General features: G+C 39.2%; 1 protein-coding gene across 14 annotated transcripts in view; it reads left to right on the forward strand.

The window, feature by feature from the left end:
* LOC129557945 (lysine-specific demethylase 6A-like) overlaps positions 1 to 22,518 on the forward strand; it is a 175,667-nt gene that overhangs the window by 23,267 nt on the left and 129,882 nt on the right. For 12 of the 14 annotated variants that reach the window (XM_088834370.1, XM_088834368.1, XM_055428604.2 and 9 more), the window contains one exon: positions 178 to 286. In XM_088834370.1, the coding sequence (XP_088690496.1) occupies positions 178 to 286 (109 nt within the window). Of the gene's footprint in view, positions 1 to 177; positions 287 to 2,705; positions 2,782 to 22,518 lie in introns of those variants that run through there. The other 2 variants (XM_055428611.2, XM_055428614.2) reach the window with 2 other exon arrangements.

The following is a 22,518-nucleotide window of genomic DNA, read 5'->3' on the forward strand; positions in this document are numbered from 1 at the left end:
TCTAATTTCTGGCAAATTTGAATTCTGAGTCTTGATGGAAATAACACTGTTTGATTTCTTGAGTACTCTCACAAAGTATATATCTGTTCTCTCAGAAAGCTATTCTCTCAGAAAGCATGCAATTAGGATTTTGCTTTTTTCTTAATGCTCATTTATTATTATTAATTTTTTTTCTAGGCTGTTTGCTGCTACGAATCTCTAATGTTAAAAGCTGAAGGAAAAGTGGAGTCTGAATTCTTTTGTCAGTTAGGTCACTTCAACCTCTTATTGGAAGATTATCCAAAAGGTAATCTTATTCATTTTTACAATTTCTGCTTCATTTGCACCATAGAAAAATGGGATTGTTTTTACTTTTTATCAATGTACTTAAAACTGTATTTTAGTTTCTTCTAAGCTCATAAAGGGGCTTCCCAGGTGGTGTTAGTGGTAAACAACCTGCTTGCCAGTGCACATCTCCTAGATGTGAGAGAAAGATTCAAGTTTGATACCTGGGTAGGGAATCAAACCTTGACTCACTAGAGAAGGAAATGGCAATCCACTCCTGTATTTTTGCCTGGACAGTCCTGTGGACAGAGGAGCTTGGCAGGCTGTTAAGTCAGATAAGACTAAAGTGACTTAGCTTGCGTACATGCAAGCTCATAAACAAAACAAGTGTTGAGTAAAAAAGTAGAGTGGATGGAAATGTGAAGATTTTATGTAATTTCATGTAAACATTCAGTGAATTTGATCACTGTGCAAAACCCATAACATACATGTGCATTACTCCTTTACTTGCCCTTGTGAAAATGTGGTGTTTAAAACCTCATCACTTTAGAAAAATATGCTTTTTGATATTTTTATATATACATGCAAATGAGAAACTTTATGAAAGAGTTACCCTGAAGTGTTTTCAAACACCATCAAATAATTTTCCAGTTCTTAGTATTGTCCTATAAATCATACTCAAATTTTGACATTGTTTACTTAGAGATAGCATAGATCCCATAGGAAAAAGATTTAGTTCCCCAAGACTGCCCTCTTCAGAAGTGAGTTGTATCTAGGTTGTCATGTATATTCCTGATGATCCATCTATTAGACAGTTCTCCAAACCCCCTTCTTGAGTTTGATTAATTGTTAGAATGACTCACAAAGCTCAGGGAAACATTAATTAATTATAAGGAATGTTGTAAAGGATGCAAGCGAAAAGGAAAATGAAGAGGTACAGAGATGAGATCTGAAAGGTTTCTAAGCTCAGGAACTTCTGTCCCTATAGAATTGGGTTGAAATAATCAAATCTCACTTTTCAGGAATTTGTTGTAGTGGTTATTCTGCATCCTTTCTCCTCCCTCCGCAGCCTCATCCTGAGAATTCATGGGGTTTCCTTATAAGTCCTCTCGTTAGCATTAAGTGATCCAAAGGGAGCACTTAAGAAAAATAAAAACACTTCACTCAGGTCTTTCCAAGTTTTTTCGAAGCTCTCTATCACAGACAGACTTTACACAACATATATTTATTATTTTACAAACAAAAATAGCGTTTCTCATTTTTACTCTTGATTTTTAAAGTTTTCTACTTAAGTTAGAAAATATTTGAAAATCTGACATTATCCATGATGTTGTATGGTAATAATAGATCCCTTATCCCTAGATAAGGGGTAAAACCCTCTCCAGTTTTCTTGGGCTTCCGTTATGTCTCAGCTGGTAAAGAATCTGCCTGCAGTGCAGGAGAATGATAACCTCTTAAATTCTTACCGGCGACCGAAAAAAATGTACAACCTGAAAGTATAGAGTTGTGTTTTATTTGGTGAACAAAACTGAGGAATTAGCCCCAGGACACAGCACCTCAGATAACTCTGAGGGATTGTTGCACAGATATAATGCAGGGCCAGGTTATATAGAAATTTTTACAACAAAGACCAAGTATTCACAGTATCAAAAGATTAATGGTATGATATTAGTTTCTCTTTCTGATTTATTTTGTTCAGAATGATGATCTGTCAGTCCATGGATATTGCTACAAATGGCATTTCATTCTTTTTTATAGCTGGATAATATTCCATTCCACATATATATGCATATACATACCATATCTTTATCTATTTATCTGTTACTGGACAGTTAGGGTGCTTCCACTATTGTAAATAGTGTTACATTGAACATTGGGATACATGTGTCTGTTTGGCCTGTAGTTTTTGTCTTCTGAATATATATGCCTAGGATTGGTATTGCTGGATCATATGACGACTCTGGGTTTCTAGGGAAACACCATACTGTTTTCTATAGTGGCTGCCCCATCTTACATTCCCACTAACAGTGTAGAAGGGTTCCCTTTTCTCTACATCCTCTCCATCATTTATTTTTTGTTATTTTTTGATGATGGCCAGTGTGACTGGTGTAAGGTTATATATCTCACTGTAGTTTTTATTTAATTTCTGTGAAATGCTCATTAGTGATGATCATCTTTTTATGTGTTTTTTGACCAAAATGATTACTGTTAATGAAAGAAATCCAAAAATCTCAAAGAATTCAGTATTTTTCTGTTTGGAAAGATGTGAAGTGTGGGCTCATTGAAATCATATGCACTTTTCATATGCCCTTCCACTATCTGGGGCTAGTTACAATGCTTGTGATTAGTCCCTTCAGGGTGCCCTCTGGGGAGAGGAGTGGCCACAGTAGTTTACTAGTTAATACCATCTGTTGACTGGTTAAATCCTGCCTTATCCAAAGTTCTCTCAGGGCTCAGCATCAAGGCAACTGTAATGTGATGATTTGATGACGGCAACATCCTTTGTTTACTGCTTTGGTAAGTAGCATTTTTAGCTCACAGCACCTTAAGTAAAACATGATTTTCACTGATTTGTAATATTTTTCTTCTCAGAAATAGGTGAAGATAAGTAGCCTGAGGGAATCTTTTATATTTAAGATGAGTGCCATTTTCTAAGATGTGTGCATACTTCCCTGTTGCTCAAGACAGTTATTTATGTAGTAAGTTAAAAGCACCTTGAAAAATGCTTTGCCCTTCCTAAAAGCAACAACAGCAAATGCCTATACCAAATAAGAACTGTCTTAAGCAAGAATATGTTAACCTTTTGATAGTCGTAAACATCTTGATATATAGATAGATATTTTGTGATGGTCAGCAGATGTGTTTAGTGGAAATAGGAGTTGGCTAAAGTAAGTTGTTCGTGGTGTGATACATCAATGCTTTCAGTTCAGTTGCTCAGTCATGTCCAACTCTGTGCGACCCCACGGACTGCAGCATGCCAGGCTTCCCTGTCCATAACCATCTTCTAGAGCTTGCTGAAAGTCATGTCCGTCATTCGTGATGCCATCCAGCCATCTCATCCTCTGTAGTCTCATTCTCCTCCTCCCATGAATCTTTCCCAGCCTCAGGGTCTTTTCCAATAAGTCAGTTCTTCCCATCAGGTGGCCAAAGTATTGGAGTTTTACCTTTAGCATCAGTCCTTCCAGTGATTATTCAGGACTGATCTCCTATAGGGTGGACTGGTTGGATCTCCTTGCAGTCCAACGGACTCTCAAGAGTCTTAAACACCACAGTTCAAAAGCATCAGTTCTTCGGCACTCAGCTTTCTTTATAAGTCCAACCATCACATCCATACATGACTACTGGAAAAACCATACCTTTGACTAGACAGACCTTTGTTGGCAGCGCAGCGTCTGTGCCTTTTGATAAACTGTCTTAAGATTTTTAAAGCTTTTCTTCGTAAGTGCCTTTTAGTTTCGTTGCTACAATCACCATCTGCAGTGAATTTGGAACCCAAGAAAATGAAGCCTGTCACTGTTGCCATTGTTTCCCCATCTATTTGCCATGAAGTGATGGTACTGGATGCCATGATCACAGTTTTTTGAATGTTGAGTTTAAGCCAGCTTTTTCACTCTGCTCTTTCACATTCATTCGAGTCTCTCTAGTTCTTCGTTTTCTGCCATAGGGGGTGTCATCCATGTATTTAAAGTTATTGACATTTCTCCCAGAAATCTTGATTCCAGTTTGTGCTTCAACCGGCTGTGAATTTCGCATGATGTACTAAAAGTGAAATAAGCAGGGTGACAATATACATTCTTGTCCTACTCCTTTCCCAGTTTCCAGCCAGTTCATTGTTCCACGTCTGGTTCTAAATGTTGCTTCCTGACCTGTGTACTGATTTCTCAGGAGGCAGGTCAGGTGGTCTGGTATTCCCATCTCTTTCAGAATTTTCCGTAGTTGTTGTGATCCACATAGTCAAAGGCTTTGGCATAGTCAATATAGCAGATATTTTCCTGGAACTCTTGATTTTTGAGTGATCCAACAGAGGTTGGCAATTTGATCCTTGGTTTTCCTCTGCCTTTTCTAAATCCAGCTTGAAAAGCTGGAAGTTCCCAGTTGAAGAACTGGCTTGGAGTTCTGTTGAGAACTGTTGAAGCCTGGCTTGGAGAATTTCGAGCATTTCTTTGCTAGGATGTGAGATGAGTGCAATTGTGCGGTAGTTTGAGCATCCTTTGGCATTGCCTTTCTTTGGGATTGCATGAAAACTGACCTTTTCCAGTCCTGTGGCCACGCTGAATTTTCCAAATTTGCTGGCATATTGAGTGCAGCACTTTCACAGCATCATCTTTCAGGATTTGAAATAGTTCAACTGGAATTCCATCACCTCCACTAGCTTTGTTCACAGTGATGCTTCCTAAGGCCCACTTGACCTCACATTCCAGGATGTCTGGGTCTAGGTGAATGATCACACCATTGTGGTTATCTGGATATGAAGGTCTTTTTAGTATAGCTCTTCTGTGTATCCTTGCCAACCTCTTCTTAGTATCTTCTGCTTCTATTAGGTCCATACTGTTTCTGTTCTTCCTTGTAGCTAACTTTGCATGAAATGTTCCCTTAGTTTCTCTGATTTTCTTGGAGACATCGCCAGTCTTTCCCACTCTATTGCTTTCCTCTGTTTCTTTGCTTTGATCACTGAATAAGGCTTTCTTATCTCTCCTTGCTGTTGTTTGGAACTGTGCAGTCAGATGGGTATATCTTTCTTTTTGTCCTTTGCCTTTAGCTTCTCTTCTTTTCTCAGCTGTTTGTAAGTCCTCCTCAGACAACCGTCTTGCCTTTTACATTTCTTTTTCTTGGGGATGGTCTTTACACTTCCTGCTGTACAATGTCAGGAACCTCCATCCATAGTTCTTCAGGTACTCTGTCATATCTAATCCCTTAAGTCTATTTCTCCCTTCCACTGTATAGTCATAAGGGGTTTGATTTAGGTCATACCTGAATGGCTTAGTGGTTTTCCCTACTTTCTTCAATTTAAGTCTGAGTTTGGCAATAAGAAGTTCATGATCTTAGCCCCAGTCAGCTCCTGGTCTTGTTTTTGCTCACTGTATAGAGCTTCTCCATCTTTGGCTGCAAAGAATATTATCAGGCTGATTTCGGTGTTGACCATGTGCAGAGTCTTCTCTAATGTTGTTGGAAGAGGGTGTTTGCTATGACCAGTGCGTTCTCTTGGCAAAACTCTGTTAGCCTCTGCTCTGCTTCATTTTTTACTCCAAGGCCAAACTTGCTTGTTACTCCGGGTATCTCTTGTTTCCTACTTATGCATTCCAGTCCAATGTGATGAAAAGGGCATCTTTTTTGGTGTTATTTCTAGAAGGTCTTGTAGCATAAAATTAATTTGTTTAATCAGTGATTTAGCCACAAATTTTCATTGTGTGCTATGGTTTTTGTCAAATGTAGGGAGGAAATATATTTTCCCTTCTATCTGTCTGAGTTCCTACTTATGATCTCTCAGTAAAAGACAGAATAAGAGTAGAAGAATTAAGAGAAGTTTTTAAACATGTGTTTCTCATGTTACATCACAGGAACTGAGCAAACTGAGTAACTCTCAGATATAGACTACATCATGAGTGATGCTAGTGTAAGAAATCCACCTGCCAGAGTAGGAGACATAAGAAATGCAAGTTTGAACCCTGGGTTCCCTGGAGGAGAAGTATTCTAGTATTCTTCCCTGGAAATTCCAGTGGAATGAGAAGCCTGGCAGGCCAGACTCCACAAGTTCACAGAGTCGAACATGACTTAGTGACTAAATAAGAAAGAAGCTCCAGCTTCAGGGTCTCATACTTGTCGAACTGAGCTGTTGGAATCAAGTTAGGAATCCTCAAGGATTCATCTGTTCAGACCACTTGGCCCATCATCTTCCTTGAATCTGTGTTGTGAGATTTCGTAAAACTGGCACAAATGAAATTTGACATACAGAATATGATTTCTGTATGTTTAAACTTTTGATTTCTTGTGGATATCTGTTTACCATCTTTTTTTCTCTAGGAGCCTTTATAATTCTTCCCTGAAAATTCCGTGCATTTTCCCCTCTCCCCTCACTCCATCCATGTAGTATCAGAGTGGTAGTTGGAGTGTTCATTTGCAACCTCAGATCACATAATAGATAGAAGTAGATTCTGTGTGTTTACTGAAAGTGTAACTTTCAGCTTCTAGTATTTTCACAGCTTTTCTTTGGGCTTGTGTGTTGTTTCTAAAAAATAATCATGTAAAAATAATCCTTATACCAAACAGACATATTTTGGGGTGACATATTCTGCGTTTCATTAATTAAACCCATGTGCCAGCTAAGTTGCTTCAGTTGTGTCCACCTCCTTGCAACCCAGTGGACTATACCTTCCAGGCTTCTCTATGGGATTTTCCAGGTAAGAATACTGAAGTTGGTTGCCATTTCTTCTTCCAGGGGGGCTTCCTAACCCAGGGATCAAACCCACATCTCTTATGTTTCCTGCATTGGCAGGAGGTTTCTTTACCAGTGTTGCCACGTGGGAAGCCCCAAAATTAAGCCTTTACTTCACTAAAAGGTCAGTTTTCATTCTGGTCCCAAAGAAGGGCAGTGCCAAAGAATGTTCAAACTACAGTACATGTGTGTGTGCTGGGTAGCTTCAGTCATGTCGAACTCTTTGCAGCCCTATGGGCTGTAGCCTACCAGGCTCCTCTGTCCATGGCATTCTCCAGGCAGGAATACAGGAGTGGGTTGCCATGCAAATTACAGTACAGTTGTCCTCATTTCATATGCTAGCCAGGTAAGGCTCAAAATCCTTCAAGCAAGGTCCAGCAATATGTGAACCAAAACATCTAAGTATACATGCTGGGTTTCAAAAAGGTAGAGAACCAAAGATCAAATTGCAGCTTTCCTTGGATCAAAGAGAAATCAAGGGAGTTCCAGAGAAACTTCTGCTTCACTGACTAAATCCTTTAATTGTGTGAATCCCAAGAAACTGTGGGAAATTCTTAGATGGAATACCAGATCAGCTTACCTGCCTCCTGAGTAACTTGTTTGGAAGACAAGAAGCAACAGAACTGGATGTGTAACAAAAGACTGGTTGGAATATTGGAAAAGAAATATATCAAGTCTGTATATTGTCGTTCTCAACTGCTATGCACAGTAGAATAATTGATGCTTTTGAACTGTAGCGTTGGAGAAGACTCTTGAGAGACCCTTGGACTTCAAGGAGCTCAACCAGTCAGTCCTAAAGGAAATCAGTCCTGAATATTTATCAGAAGGACTGATGCTGAAGCTCGAATACTTTGACAACCTGATACAAAGAGATGTCTCATTAGGAAAGAGCCTGATGCTCGGCAAGACTTGGGCAGGAGAAGAAGGAGATGACAGAGGATGAGATGGCTGGATGGTGTCACTGACTCAATGGACATGAGTTTGAGCAGACTTCAAGAGTTGATAATGGACAGGGAGGCCTAGCCTCTTGCAGTCCTTGGGGTTGCAAAGAGTTGGACACGACTGAATGGCTAAACTGAACTGAACTAATGCAGAGTACATGTGAAATGTTTGGCTGGATGAATCACAAGTAGGTTCAAGATTGCCAGGAGAAATATCAACAAACTTAACTATGTGGACCATACCACGCTAATGGCAGGAAGTGAAGGGGAACTAGAGAGCCTCTTGATGAAGGTTAAAAGAGTGAAAAAGCTGGCTAAAACTCAACATTCAAAAAACGAAGATCATGACATCTAGTCCCATCACTTCATAGCAAATAGAAGGGAAAAACGTGAAAGTAGTGACAGATGTTACTTTCTTGGATTCCAAAATCACTGTGGATATTGTTTCAGTTCAGTTCAGTTCAGTCGCTCAGTCGTGTCCAACTCTTCGCGACCCCATGAATCACAGCACGCCAGGCATCCCTGTCCATCACCAACTCCCGGAGTACACTCAAACTCATGTCAGTGATGCCATCCAGCCATCTCATTCTCGGTCGTCCCCTTCTCCTCCCGCCCCCAACCTTTCCCAGCATCAGAGTCTTTTCCAGTGAGTCAACTCGTTGCATGAGGTGGCCAGAGTATTCCAGTTTCAGCTTTAGCATCAGTCCCTCCAATGAACATCCAGGATTGATCTCTTTTAGAATGGACTGGTTGGATCTCCTTGCAGTATAAGGGACTGTTGTTTAGAGCTGTGAAATTATTTTTGTGTCTTGGAAGAAAAACTATGACTAATCTAGACAGCAAATTAAAGCAGAAGCCTCACCTTCCTCAAAAGATTGATATAGTCAAAGCTATGGTTTTTTCAGGGTCATGTATAGATGTGAGAGTTGGACTGTAAAGAAGGCTGAGCATGGAAGAATTGATTCTTTCAAGTTATGCTACTGGAGAAGAGTCCTGAGAGTCCCATGGACTGCAAGAAGATCATACCAGTCAATTCTAAATCAGGAAATCAACTCTGATAATTCACTGGAAGTGCTGAAGCTGAAGCTCCAATACTTTGTTCACCTGATATGAAGCGTCAGTATATTGGAAATGAACTGCTTGCTGGAAATGATTAAAGGTCAAAGGAGAAGCAGGCCAAGAGGATGGGATGGTTACATAGCGTCACTGACTCAATGGATAATAGTTTGAACGAGCTCTTAGCAATGGTGGAGGACAAAGGCCTGTGGGGTTGCTGAGAGTTGGACACAACTTGGCCAACTTGAACAACAAATCTGTAAGTGACTGTTCATGATTGCCTTCTTTCATTCAGCTGTATGTTTTCAAGGATCATTCATGTTGCCCCATGAACTGGTACTTTATTCCTTCTGAGTTAATAATATTCCATTGTAGGCATGTAGCAGTTTTTGTTTAGCTATTCAGATGGGTGGATAATTGGTTTGTTTCTACTTTTTGTTACTGTGAGTGTATTGTGAACACTGGTGTACAGATGTCTCTTTGAATCCCTGATTTTAATCCTGTTTGATGTATACCTTGCAGTAGAATTGCTGGATCATCTGGTGATTGTGTTTTATTTCTTTGTGATGCCACCAAATTGTTTTTTACAGTGGTTGCAATATTATACTATCTTACCAGCAGTAGGTTAAGGTTAACATTTTTGCATGCCTTCACCAACTCTCTCTCTCCACCCTGCTCCCATAGCCATCTTACTAGATGTGAAGTGGTATCTCATCGTTTTAATTTTGGATTTCTTTGATGACTGAATGTAAACATCTTCTCGTGGATATAGTCCTTTTCTTTATATTTACCGAAATATCTTTTTCAGTTCTTAGTACATTTTTTTCTTTTGTTCTTTATATTTTGTATTTTAGTATGCCCGTTAACAATGTTGTGGTAGTTTCAGGTGGGCAGTGAAGGGACTCAGCCTTACATACACATGTATCCATTCTCCCTGAAACTCCCCTCCTATCCAGGCTGCCACATGACATTGAGCAGAATTCCATCTTGCTATACAGCACGTCCTTGTTGGTCATCCTTATAGCATCGTGTTATTTGGTTATGCTCTTTACCATTCTAGGTTAGCAGTTCTTTTCTTTCAACATGTAAAGTGTTTTATACCTGTTCTGTCTATAATTTAAAGTGGGAAATCATTTGTTTTCTTTTTTCATGGGAAATCATTTATTTGAATTTTTTTTTTTTTTTGGCTGTGTTGTGCACCATGTAGGATCTTAGTTCTCCAACCAGGGATGAAACCTCCTACCTTTGCTGTGGAAACAAGGAATCTTAACCACTGGACCACCAGGGAAGCCCCTTGAATTGCTTTTCCAATTTAGTAGATGTACTTTTTCTCTGGCATGTTTGAAGATCATCGTTTTTTGTGTGTTTTATGATGAGACTTGAGAGTAATGTTTCATTTTTGTTTTTTGGTGTATCTCGTTTGGTTTACTCACTTCCTTTAATTTGTAGATGTCTGTTGACAAATTCGTAGAAGTTTCAAACATTTCTGTGTTTGTTTCAGTTGTATCTCCATTCAGGTTGCAGAACACAAATTTTATTTTCTTGTTACTTACTGTAAGTCCTTAAGGGTTTTTTACATTTTTATGTCTTTTTTTTTTTCCTTTTTTCTTTTGATTCGACAGTTTCTCATGTTTTGTGCATTAGTTGAGTGATTCTTAATTATACTTGTATTGTATCTTTGAAGACATCAGCTGAGTTCTTTACTTTGGTAATTGTGTTTATCAGTTTTAGACTTTACATTTTCTTGTTGTGCTGTTGCTAATAGTGTCCGCCGACTCTTTTTGACCCCATGGACTGCAGCACACCAGGCTTCCCTGTCCTTCAGTATCTCCCGGAGTTCGTTCAAATTCATGACCATTAATGGTTAGATAGGTGATGCTATATAACCATCTCATCCTCTGCTGCCCGCTTCTCCTGCCCTCAGTCTTTCCCAGCGTCAGAATTTTTCCCAACAAGTCAGTTCTGCATATCAGGAGACCAAAGTATATTGGTGCTTCAGTTTGAACATCAGTCCCCACAGTGAATATTCTGGGTTGATTTCCTTTAGGATGGACTAATTTGATCCCTTTGCTCTGCAAGGGACACTACAGAGTCCTCTCCAGCACCACAATTCAAAGGCATCAATTTTTCAGCTCTCAGTCTTTGTGGTCCAGTTGTCACATCTGTACATGACTACTGGAAAAACCATAGCTTTGACTAGTCGGACCTCAGTTGCCAGGGTGATGTCTCTGCTGTTTAATATGCTGTCTAAATTTGTCATACCTATTATTCCAGGGAGCAAGCATCTCTTAGTTTCTTGGCTGCTATCACTATCTTCCATGATTTTCTATCCCAAGAAAATATATCTTGCTTATTACACTTTTTCCCCTTGTACTTATCATGAAGTTTTTTTAATGTTGAGGTTGAAGCCAGCTTTTTCACACAATTCTTTCACCCTCATTAGGAGGCTGTTTTGCTTTTCTTTGCTTTCTGACGTTAGACTAGTATATTGTCTGCATAGGTGAAGTTACTGATATTTCTCCTGCAGTCTTGATTCCAACTTGGGATTCATCCATCCTGTCTGAGGAAGTCTGTACTTGCCTACACTGTTTCTGTAAGGGTTATTTAAGGTAACATTTCTTCTTTGGAGTTTCACTGAAGTTCAGCAGTTTTTAATGTTTTCAGTCTTGCTTTTTAACTTTTTATCTTAGTCCTTTGTTTAGGGGAGAATGTACTTTGGGAGTGCTTATCAAGTGGTGCAAGTGGTAAAAAATCCAACTTCTATGAAGGAGATCCTAATTCTGTCCCTGCATTGGAAGATCCCCTGGAGAAGGAAATAGCAACCTGCTGCAGTATTGTTTCCTGGGAAATCCCAGTGACAGAGGAGCCTGGAGGGCTAATAGTCCATGGACTGTTTAGGTCCACAAAGGGTTGAACGTGACTGAGCTACTTCATGAGTGGGTGTGTGTGTGTCTGTGTGTCTGTGTTCCTCCCTGCCTACTGGCCTTCCCATGTTGCTGCCTTCTTGTGCTCTAAATCTATTATTCCTCAGGGTTCTATGGCTTTGTCTGTTCTTTTCTTCTTATATTCTATGTATATGCAATCTGCTGCTATTGAGACACCTTAGTCATGTCTCACTTTCTGTGACCCATGGAATGTATCCCACCCAGCTCCTCTGTATTCTCCTCATGGTATTCTCCAGGCAAGAATACCAGAGTGGATTGACAGTTCCTTCTCCAGAGGATCTTTCCAATGGAGGGATTGAGCTCTTATCTCTTACCTCTCCTGCATTGGCAGGCAGATTCTTTACTACTTGAACCACCTGCAAAGCCCCTGAACCCACAAAGCTATCTACAAAAGGAGCCTCCTGCTTAGGACACTGTTGACTTTAGAATCAGATGGACATCCAGGCATGCCAGCTCTGCATACATATCCAAGGCCATATGTGTGCCGGTGCATGATCCCGGTCCAGTAGGGGACTGGCTTGATCAGCCCTCATGCACAGACTTGGAGAACATTTCAGGAGGGGTTTCTCCTAGGGAGAGGGTGTAGATCTGGGCTACCAGAGCTGCCTCCCCAAAGCTGGGGATCCCTCTGAGTGCTCATCTGGTACGTCCACCTGCTCTCTCAGCAGACACGGGAGCTGGAGCTGGGTCTCCAGTAAGTCTTGATACAGCCACTTGGGATGATGAGATGGGAACCCTCCTGCAGTTGGGCATGCATACTTGAGTACCTAATAGTATGCCACATTTCTTTTATGTTCTAATTATTTTTCTTTCTTTTCTTTGTCATTTTGATGACATCGTTTCTTATTATGCCTTTTTTACTTTTGTCAGTTCAGATCTGCTGTTGCAGTGCATTCCTCCCTCATGTTGTTTTTTGATACTAAAATTTTCTCTTTTCAAAGTTCTTCCCTCGCAAAATTAATGATCAGACATTGTGTTCTTAATTATTTTCCCTTTGAAATGATTATTTCCTTCTTATTTTGGATATTATCTGTTTTGAAATCCTTCGTTTGTCACTCCAGTATCTCTCCATGACAGTTTCCATTTTTTGGTTTTGGATTTTCGCTTTGTTTTGTCTTCCATTTTATGGGAGACAGTTTCCCATGGAAATCTGTACACGTTAGATATATTTTATACCAACCATGATTGGTATTGCCTTTCTGTAACTCTCCCCAACCATACAGCTTGTTGTTTGCTTGTTTTTATTTATTAATGGAATGTTTCAATACTGTTATATTTCTTGTTGTGTGCAATCTCATTGTTTCTCAGAGGTTGTATTCTTTCCTAATGAAGTCTTCTGGTTTTAACAGTGTTCCCTTAAGTGTTTGTTTTACTAATATTTTTATTACATTTATAGCATGTCTGCCTGTATTTCTTGGCATTCAAATACTAACATTGTTTGTTGGTTTATGGTTGTATGTTTTGGTTTTTAATTATGACCTTGTCTTAAATGGTTCTTGTCTGATTAGATTAATTTCTATTTTATTCCCACACTGTGCTCTTTGGACATGCAGGGTTTTTTTTTCTTTTTTTTTGGTGATCTTTCAGGATTGTTTATACTTTTGGATGTTATTTCATGTGTTTATCTGTTCCTAGTTCTCTGAATTAAATTTATGGTCAGTTTATAGGTTAGATATTTGCTGTCTGAGAACTACCAACCTCCATCCTGTTAATTACCTAATTTTTATAGTCTCCATTGTTTTCAACAATAGTATTAATCTTCAATTCTCTAATGTGTTTTTCTGAATAGAACCAGTTACTTAGGGACTATAACTGAGAACCTCCACATCAGTTTTCCAGGGCTGGAGTGTGGGATTGTGGCCTTCTTCTCTTGGAGTGATCTCTGATTTACCAGCAGGTGTTAGGTACCTCACCTCTTCTGACGTGGTCTCCCTCTGAGTATGATGTAGCTAAGAGCAGTTGGAGGCCGGTGTTTTTCTCTTCTGTTTTTTCTTCCATATGCTATGAATGTGAGCTTGTAGAGCACATTAGCCTGAGCTGTCATTTCCACTTGATTGTAATAAAGCTTTGCAACATATTGTTGACTTGGGGAAAGAAAGATTGTCAGCATTTTCTCTCATGAAGGGAGATATCTAAAATTTTAAATCAGAACGTAGGCTGGTTTTTAAGGTGACATAAACTTTTTAACCCCTTAGTGTAAAAAGTGTGGTTGCTGGATCATATGATAAGAGTATATATAAATTAGGTAAGAAACTAGTGAACTGTTTTCTTTGGTTTTAGCATGTTACATTCTCTAGGAATGAGTCCTGTTGTTCTACATCCTCATTAGTATTTGGTATTGTCAGTGTTTTTGATTTTGATTTTTATAATAAGTATATAGCTTTAATTTGTCTTTCCTGTGACATGTTACCAGGAGAAACATCAATAACCTCAGATATGCAGATGACACCACCCTTATGGCAGAAAGTGTAGAGGAACTGAAAAGCCTCTTGATGAAAGTGAAAGAGGAGAGTGAAAAAGTTCGTTTGAAGCTCAACATTGAGAAAACAAAGATCATGGCATCTGGTCCCATCACTTCATGGGAAATAGATGGGGAACCAGTGGAAACAGTGTCAGACTTTATTTTCTTGGGCTCCAAAATCACTGCGGATGCTAATTGCAGCCATGAAATTATAAGATGCTTACTCCTTGGAAGGAAAGTTATGATCAACTTAGATAGTATATTAAAAAGCAGAGACATTACCTTGCCAACCAAGGTCCATCTAGTCAAGGCTATGGTTTTTCCCTTAGTCATGTATGGATGTGAGAGTTGGAGTGTTAAGAAAGCTGAGAGCTGAAGAATTGATGCTTTTGAACTGTGGTGCTGGAGAAGACTCTTGGGAGTCTCTTAGACTGCAAGGAGATCCAACCAGTCCATTCTAAAGGAGATCAGTCGTGGATGTTCATTGGAAGGACTGATGCTAAAGCTGAAACTCCAATCCTTTGGCCACCTCATGTGAAGAGTTGACTCCCTGGAAAAGACTCTGATGCTGGGAGCGATTGGGGGCGGGAGGAGAAGGGGACGACAGAGAATGAGATGGCTGGATGGCCTCACTGACTTGATAGACATGAGTTTGAGTGAACTCCGGGAGCTGGTGGTGGACAGGAAGGCCTTGAGTGCTGTGATTCATGGGGTCGCAAAGAGTCGGACACAACTGAGCGACTGAACTGAACTGATGACATGTTACGTGATCCATCTTTTCATATGATTATTTGTCATCAGTATATTCTCTTTGGTGAATTGTTAAACTCTGTGGTCCATTTTAGTGATGTTTTTGCTATGACTGGGTTTTAAGAGTTCTTCGTATAGTTTTTAAAAAAGATACATTTATTTTCTGATCAAGGTGCAATGATTTTTTAAATCTTCTTAAGCAGCTATGAAATAAATGTTCAAGAAAATAGAAATTAAACTGTTAGGTTTCTATTATGTTGTTGTTCAGTTCCCAAGTTGTATCCAACTCTTTGCAACCCCATCAACTACAGCACACCAGAATTCCCTGTTCTACACTATCTTCCTGAGTTTCCTCAAACTCGTGTCTGCTGGGTCACTGATGTCATTCAACCATCTCATCCTCTGTCGTTCCATTTTCCTTCTTCCCTTAATCTTCCCCAGGACCAGGGTCTTTTCCAGTGAGTCAACTCTTCGCATCATGTGGCCAGAGTATTGAAGCTTTAGCTTCAGCCTTAGTCCTTTCTATAAATAGTCACAGTTGATTTCCTTTAGGATGGACTGGTTGGATCTCCTTGCTGTCCAAGAGGCTGATACTCCTTGGTTTAGACAGAAAACCAATAAAGCCCTTTGACACAGGGCTTTTGTTGCTCACGAAGGCACCTGGTGCCCCCTTTAGGGGGTGAAGGCACAGTGTGCCTTCACCAGAGGGTCTTAGAAACCTGTGCGGGAGAATGAGCATGACGGGTCTCTATGCCCCAAATTATTAGCCAGATAGAGAGAAAGCAAGACACAGGGATCAAAGTTCTGATGGAGCAAAGGTGTTTTATTCAACATGGTGTGGGCATATATACTGTCTTCAGTTCAGTTCAGTTCAGTTCATTCGCTCAGTCGTGTCCGACTCTCCGCGACCCCATGAATCACAGCACGCCAGGCCTCCCTGTCCATCACCAACTCCCGGAGTACACTCAAACTCATGTCCACAGAGTCGGTGATGCCATCCAGCCATCTCATTCTCCGTCGTCCCCTTCTCCTCCCGCCCCCAACCTTTCCCAGCATCAGAGTCTTTTCCAGTGAGTCAACTCGTCTCATGAGGTGGCCAAAGTATTGGAGTTTCAGCTTTAGCATCAGTCCCTCCAATGAACATCCAGGATTGATCTCCTTTAGAATGGACTGGTTGGATCTCCTTGCAGTATAAGGGACTCTCAAGAGTCTTTTCCAACACCACAGTTCAAAAGCATCGATTCTTCGGCGATCAGCTTTCTTCACAGTCCAACTCTCACATCCATACATGACCACGGGAAAAACCATTGCCTTGACTAGACGGACCTTGGTCGGCAAAGTAATGTCTCTGCTTTTTAATATACTATCAAGGTTGGTCATAACTTTCCTTCCAAGGAGCAAGCGTCTTTTAATTTCATGGCTGCAATCAGCATCTGCAGTGATTTTGGAGCCCAAAAAAACAAAGTCTGACACTGTTTCCACTGTTTTTCCATCCATTTCCCAATACTGTCTTACAAGGTAGTTATTCTCAGCAAAGATAAAGATTGAAATTCCAGACTTACAAAACGTTGGCGATCCAAATTAAAGAGAGAGAGAGAGTTGTAAACAATCACTTTTACCCTATGGTTCATAAGAAGGAAGAGGGTACTTATCACTGTATTGAAAAACTAATGAAGGAAATGCCTAGATTCCTCAGCCCTGGGAGAGGCTTGCCTCTCTTCTTAATTCCTGAATATTCAGGAATTAATAAGGAACAGAGGATTCCTGACAGATCCAAAACAGCACAGACAAGAAGCCTCCTGTTAAATGCTTCCTGACAATAAACAAACAGAAAAACTGAAGTATTACTAATAATGCTAACTGAAAAATTTTACTATAAATCTGATTACATGCGTTTCAAAGTTTCACTGCTAGGAATTTTGTTAAGATCAGTTTAATCATAGATAAAACTGATCATTATGTATTCATAGTCTATGAATCATTGACTATGTATTTGGTTAAACAAAGGTTTGTTTGGTGTTTTCCATGGAAATAGATCTATCTGCACTTACTGTCTTTAACTTCATTAGAAACCATTTTATTGGATTGTACTGGACAGCTGTCATTTCAGTGTGCATTGAAAAAAATACACAAAAATTGGTGAGTTTTTGTGTAGCCATTTTATTGATGATGGAAGGAAAAAAGTAACGCTTTCAACGCTTTATAATTTTAGGAAAGAAGAAGGTGCAACTAAAACAAAAAAGATTCATGCAATGTGTGGGGAAGATGCTATTAATAATCAAACTTCTGAAAAGTGGTTTTTGATGTTTCTTACTGGAGATTTCTTATTGGACCATTCTCCACATTTGGGTAGACCAGTAGAAGTTGCTAGTGGTCAAATCCAAGACATTCATTGTGAACAATCAGCATTATACCCTACAGAAGATAGCCAGCATACTCAGTGTATCAGAATCAACTGTTGAAAATCATTGACACAGGCTTGGTTATGTGAATTGCTTTGATGTTTGGGTTCTACGTAAGTTAAGTGAAAAAACCCTATTGACTGTATTTTCATTGTACTGAAATGTCACAAAAACATGAACCATAATCAGTCGCAGCAAAGGTTGGTCTTCAGGTAGAGAAGATGATGTTGTGTGTATGATAAAATTGAAAGGGAGTCCTTTATTATGAACCTGTTCTAGAAGATCAAATGATTAATTCTAACAAGTGGTGTTCCCAGTCAGATCAACTGAAAGCAGCACTTGATGAAAAACATCCAGAATTAGTCAACAGAATGTATAATCTTCCATCAGAATAGCAGGAAGACTACATGCTTATTGTATGACCAGATAGAAACACAGCTTACCTGGAAAGTTCTGATTCTTCCACCATGTTCATCAGACATTGTACCTTAAGATTTCCACTTATTTCGGTTTTTACAAATTTCTCTTAATGAAGAAAATTTGAATTCCCTTTGGTATGTAACAGGCTCCTGAAACAGTCCCTTGATCAAGAAGATAAAAAGTTTTGGAAAGATGGAATTATGAAGATGCCTGAAAGATTGAAGATAGTGGAACGAAACAGTGAATACATTGTTCTATAAAGTTCTTTGTGAACATGAGAAATGGATTTTTTATTTTTACTTAACTAGAGGATCTTTTTTGGCCAACCCCATGTAATCTGATATAATCTGGAAAATACTGGATAAATTAACTTAAATAAATTTGTCAGGATAAGCATGACAGTTCTGCCAGGCTGTGAACCCCAGAGCTCCCATACTAATTCCTGGAAGCAAAGACTACTGTCACACCACTTTGTGGTAAAACAAATGCCAAGTTTTCATACTTTTCTGTAGGAAATGGTCAGTTATAAATACTGAAACAATTGTAGAAATTCATGTTTACCAAATGCATTGTAGGAATTGACAACACAAAACATTCCTGTGTAATTTTCTCCAAAATTCACAAACTTGTAGGAGAACAGATAGAAGGATTTCCTAATCCAAACATATTGTAGATACTAAAGGGATATGCACACATACTAAAAAGTTTCGCTTACAGAATGTACAAAGTAAAAAAGGGATGTTCGTTTTGAATAAAAGCAAGAAGTGCCTAGTACCTTCTTTATTTTATGAACATTATAACTAACGTGTAGTTAGACTTAAATTCAGTCTATTCCTGTGACATCCCCCCAAAGAAAAAAGATTAAAAATTTAATTTGTCTTACTGCATACTTGAAAAAAGGAAATGTAAAGTGTTAGTTGCTCAGTCATGTCCAATTCTTTGTGATCCCATGAAGTGTAGCCCACCAATCTCCTCTGTCCATGGAATTCTCCAGGCAAGAATACTGGAGAGGGCTGCCTTGTCCTCCTCCAGGGGATCTTCCCAACTTAGGGACTGAACCTGCTTCTCCTGCATGGCAGGTGGGTTCTTTTTTCTTTTAATTAATTTTAATTGGAGGCTAATACAGTGTGGTGGTTTTTGCAATACATTGACATGAATCCGCCCCAGGTATACATGTGTTCCCCATGTTGAACCCCTCTCCCACCTCCCTTCCCATATCATCCCTCTGGGTCATCCCAGTGCACCAGCCCCGAGCATCGTGTATCATGCATTGAACTTGCCCTGGTCATCTGTTTCGCATATGATAATACATGTTTCAGTGCTATTCTCTGAAATCATCCCATGCTCGCCTTCTCCCACAGAGTCCAAAAGACTGTTCTGTACATCAGTGTCTCTTTTGGGCAGGTGGGTTCTTTACCATCTGAGTCAACAGGAGAGCAAGGCCGACCTGGACCTCAGTCAGTACTCATCAGCCATCAATTGAGATGTAATCGTGAAAGATTAAAATTGCGTTAAAAGGGGTTGTGATATCAGTTATGAGAGCACTATGATTTCAAGGATCCTTTCAGTATTAGAGTTAGGTTTCTCTGTCATAAATCTCTCTAATATCATAAAAAACCTTATCAACAGTTTCTGAAGCATCTTGTTTTCTTGACTTTTCCCTTTTCTTTGTATGTATCAGTAATTGTCTTTGATGACTGAAGATAGGTTTGAATTACCTTTTCCAAAGTGTTTCTGTGGTCATCATTCCTGTTGCTACTGTTTCTCCTCTCAAGACATCAGTCAATACAGATACTTTTGTTACAGTAAAAGATCAGAACAAAAGGTACATCAGCCTTCTTATCCATGGTTTTTTATCTTAGCTTTCATTTTCTGCAGTTTGAAACTAATACACCTCACTGTAGTTTTTTGCTGTGGACATTTTACATGCTTGATAGTCTTTATGCTTCCTGGATATATGGCCTATTGCCTTATATTAATTTGGGGGAAATTCTCATTCATTGTTTCAAATAATTCCTGTGCTCTATCATTTGATAGTATCATATTTCTTTATCTTTTGTTAGTAATACAGTTACACCTTTTCTAAGGTATTTCCCACAGCCCTTTGTATTTTTTTCTTTTTTTCTCCCCAGTGTTCCCTGTTTTTTGTTTTTGATAAGTCCTCTATGTCAGATATTCTTTCTTTAGCAGTATACAACCACCTGCTAATCTCATAATCTTTTTTACACTGTTTCTGGTCTTTAACATTTCTGCTTGAAAGTGTTGTCCTTCCTGTTCTCTACTTACATTGTTTCAACATTTTAGTACACTGTCCACTTTATATATATATTTTAGATATTCTTCACATATTAGTTGTAGTTGCTTTAAATTCCCTGATCTGGTCATTTCAGCATCATTGTCACATCTGGTTCTGATGTTTGCTGTGCCTCTTTATCTGCTCCTCCTTCCTCTCCTTCCTTCTCTTCCTCTTTCATCTGAGTTTTGTGTGACTTCTAATATTTTCTTGATGTCTGAACTTGCTAATCCATGTATAAAGAAGCTCTGTAAATAAGCCTTAATTGATGGTGCACAGAATGTTGGCATAGAGGAAAGTGTTCTCAGTCTCAGTCTTTTTATTTAGTCTGTGCTTTTGGAAAGTGAACTACATAAAAATTTTCTTGGTTGTTTTTTACTCTGTAGAATAGATAGGATGTTTGGAGTGGGCTGGAGTTGAATATCTACTTTAAACTTCTCAGTTGTTAAGAACAACAGAATGCTCTTGGCTATTTAAATATTGTTCCTTTTTCATAATCAGCAAGGACCTATGATATAGCACAGAGAATTAACTCTGCGCAGTGAACTCTGCTCAATACTGTAATAACCTTATCGTTACCAGGGGGAAGGATGGGGGAATGGATATTCAGGGAGTCTGGGATGGATATGGACACACTGCTGTATTTAACATGGAGAACCAACAAGCACCTGCTGTCCAGCACAGGAAAACTGCTCAATACTCTGTAATAACCTGATGGTTCCCGGTGGGAAGGATGAGGGAAGGGATAGTTAGGTAGTTTGGGATGCACATGAACACAGTGCTGTATTGGGAGAACCAACAAGGACCTGCTCGACACCTCAGGGAACTCTGCTCAATGCTCTCTAATAACATTCTGGTTACTGGGGGAAGGATGAGGGAAGGGATAGTTACGGAGTTTGGGATGGACATGGACACAGTGCTGTATTTAACATGGAGAACCAACAAGGACCTGCTGCACAGCACAGGGAACTCTGCTAAGTGGCATATGCAGCCTGAATGAAAGGAGAGATGAGGGAAGAATGGAAACCTCTGTATGATGGTGAGTCCCTTCACTGTTCATCTGAAAGGAACACATCATTTTTGTAAATCAGCCATACCCCAATACAAAGAAAAAACTTTTAAAAAATTGTTCTTTTTTCCATTATTTTCTCAGAAGCTTGTGGAGATTTTTCTCAGACAAACATTATGGGAATCTGATTGGGCCCCTGTAACTCTCATAGTGCTGTGCGGCACAATGTTGTGGGGCTGTTCCTCTGTCTGGGCTGCCCAAGGATGTTTTAAATTTCAAGAATACTACTATGAACTTTTGTAGCCTGACCTTTGTTTCTAGCGTAATTTTTCTCAGTGAATGACTGCTCTCGTACCCTTTGTTAGCTTTAGTCTTCTAAAGTCTTGTTTTAAAAACAAATATTTCAAGTCATTTTGTTCTTAGACTTAAAATGGGAGTGTAGTGTGTGAGATGATTGTCATAAATACTAGTGTCTTTTAAACATACATTTGGTTATTTTGAAATTCCAATTATTGTAACTTGATGATAGCATTTGAAAAAGCAAGTTTCCCTCATTAAATTTTTTTCCCCTTAATTCTATGTAGTTATTTTCATGAGGGTACTCAATAATGTTTATGAGACTGGAGGGAAGATACCTGAAATTCATAAAAATGTTTATCCAAAATATGGAAATTCTCAGTGGTACAGTATTCATATAAAATCTGTTTTTCCTTTTGTTACTTCAGTATTCTCATTTTACTTGGAGTTTAAGGCGGTTTTCATTCCTAACTGTATTTTATTCTAAACAATTATCCCCACTAACTCTTAATATGCTTATGTGACTTCATATTGACTTTTTTACCTTATATAAGCCCTTTTTTTTAGGCATACAAGAGCCTTTTTTATGTCATTCCAGCTTTTTAATGCCTTCAGGTGCTCTAGAGAGCATGGGAATAGCCATCTTGGAATGAAATTGAAGCTGGTAGCTCAAGATAATGTTGATTCTTTGAAGGGAAGCACCAGAAACAAGAGTTTGTTAGACCTGTGGTTTTATTCTTCTGGAAAGTGATGCATTTTGAGAAAATTCATTACGTAAAAACAGTCTTAGAAACTTTCTATGAGACTTGATTGATGAAGGAGATGAAGTAAATTAAATTTTTAAGATTTTACATTTGTTTGGGCTTCCTTGGTGACTCAGTGATAAAGAATACCCTGCCAGTGCAAGACACACAGGTTTAGTCGCTGATCTGGACTGATCTCACATGCCTTGGGGCAATTAAGTACATGTGCCACAACTATTGACCCTGTGCACTGCAGCCTGGGAACTGCACCTAATGAAGCCCATGAGCTCTATAACCCCTACTCCACAGCAAGAGAAGCCACTGGAATGAGAAACCCACACATAGCAACTCGAGAGGACCCTGCTTTTGAAACTAGGTAAAAACCCACATAGAAATGAAGAGCCAGCACACAATAAATAAATGAATATGTAAATAATTTTTTTAAAGAGGTGGAGCTTCAAAAAGTAGATATTTACATTGAAGTGCAAGGATCTCATTTGATGA

The sequence above is a fragment of the Moschus berezovskii genome, chromosome Y, assembly GCF_049115385.1.
Source record: "Moschus berezovskii isolate FMDL1 chromosome Y, NW_MosBer_1.0, whole genome shotgun sequence".
NCBI lineage: Eukaryota > Metazoa > Chordata > Mammalia > Artiodactyla > Moschidae > Moschus > Moschus berezovskii.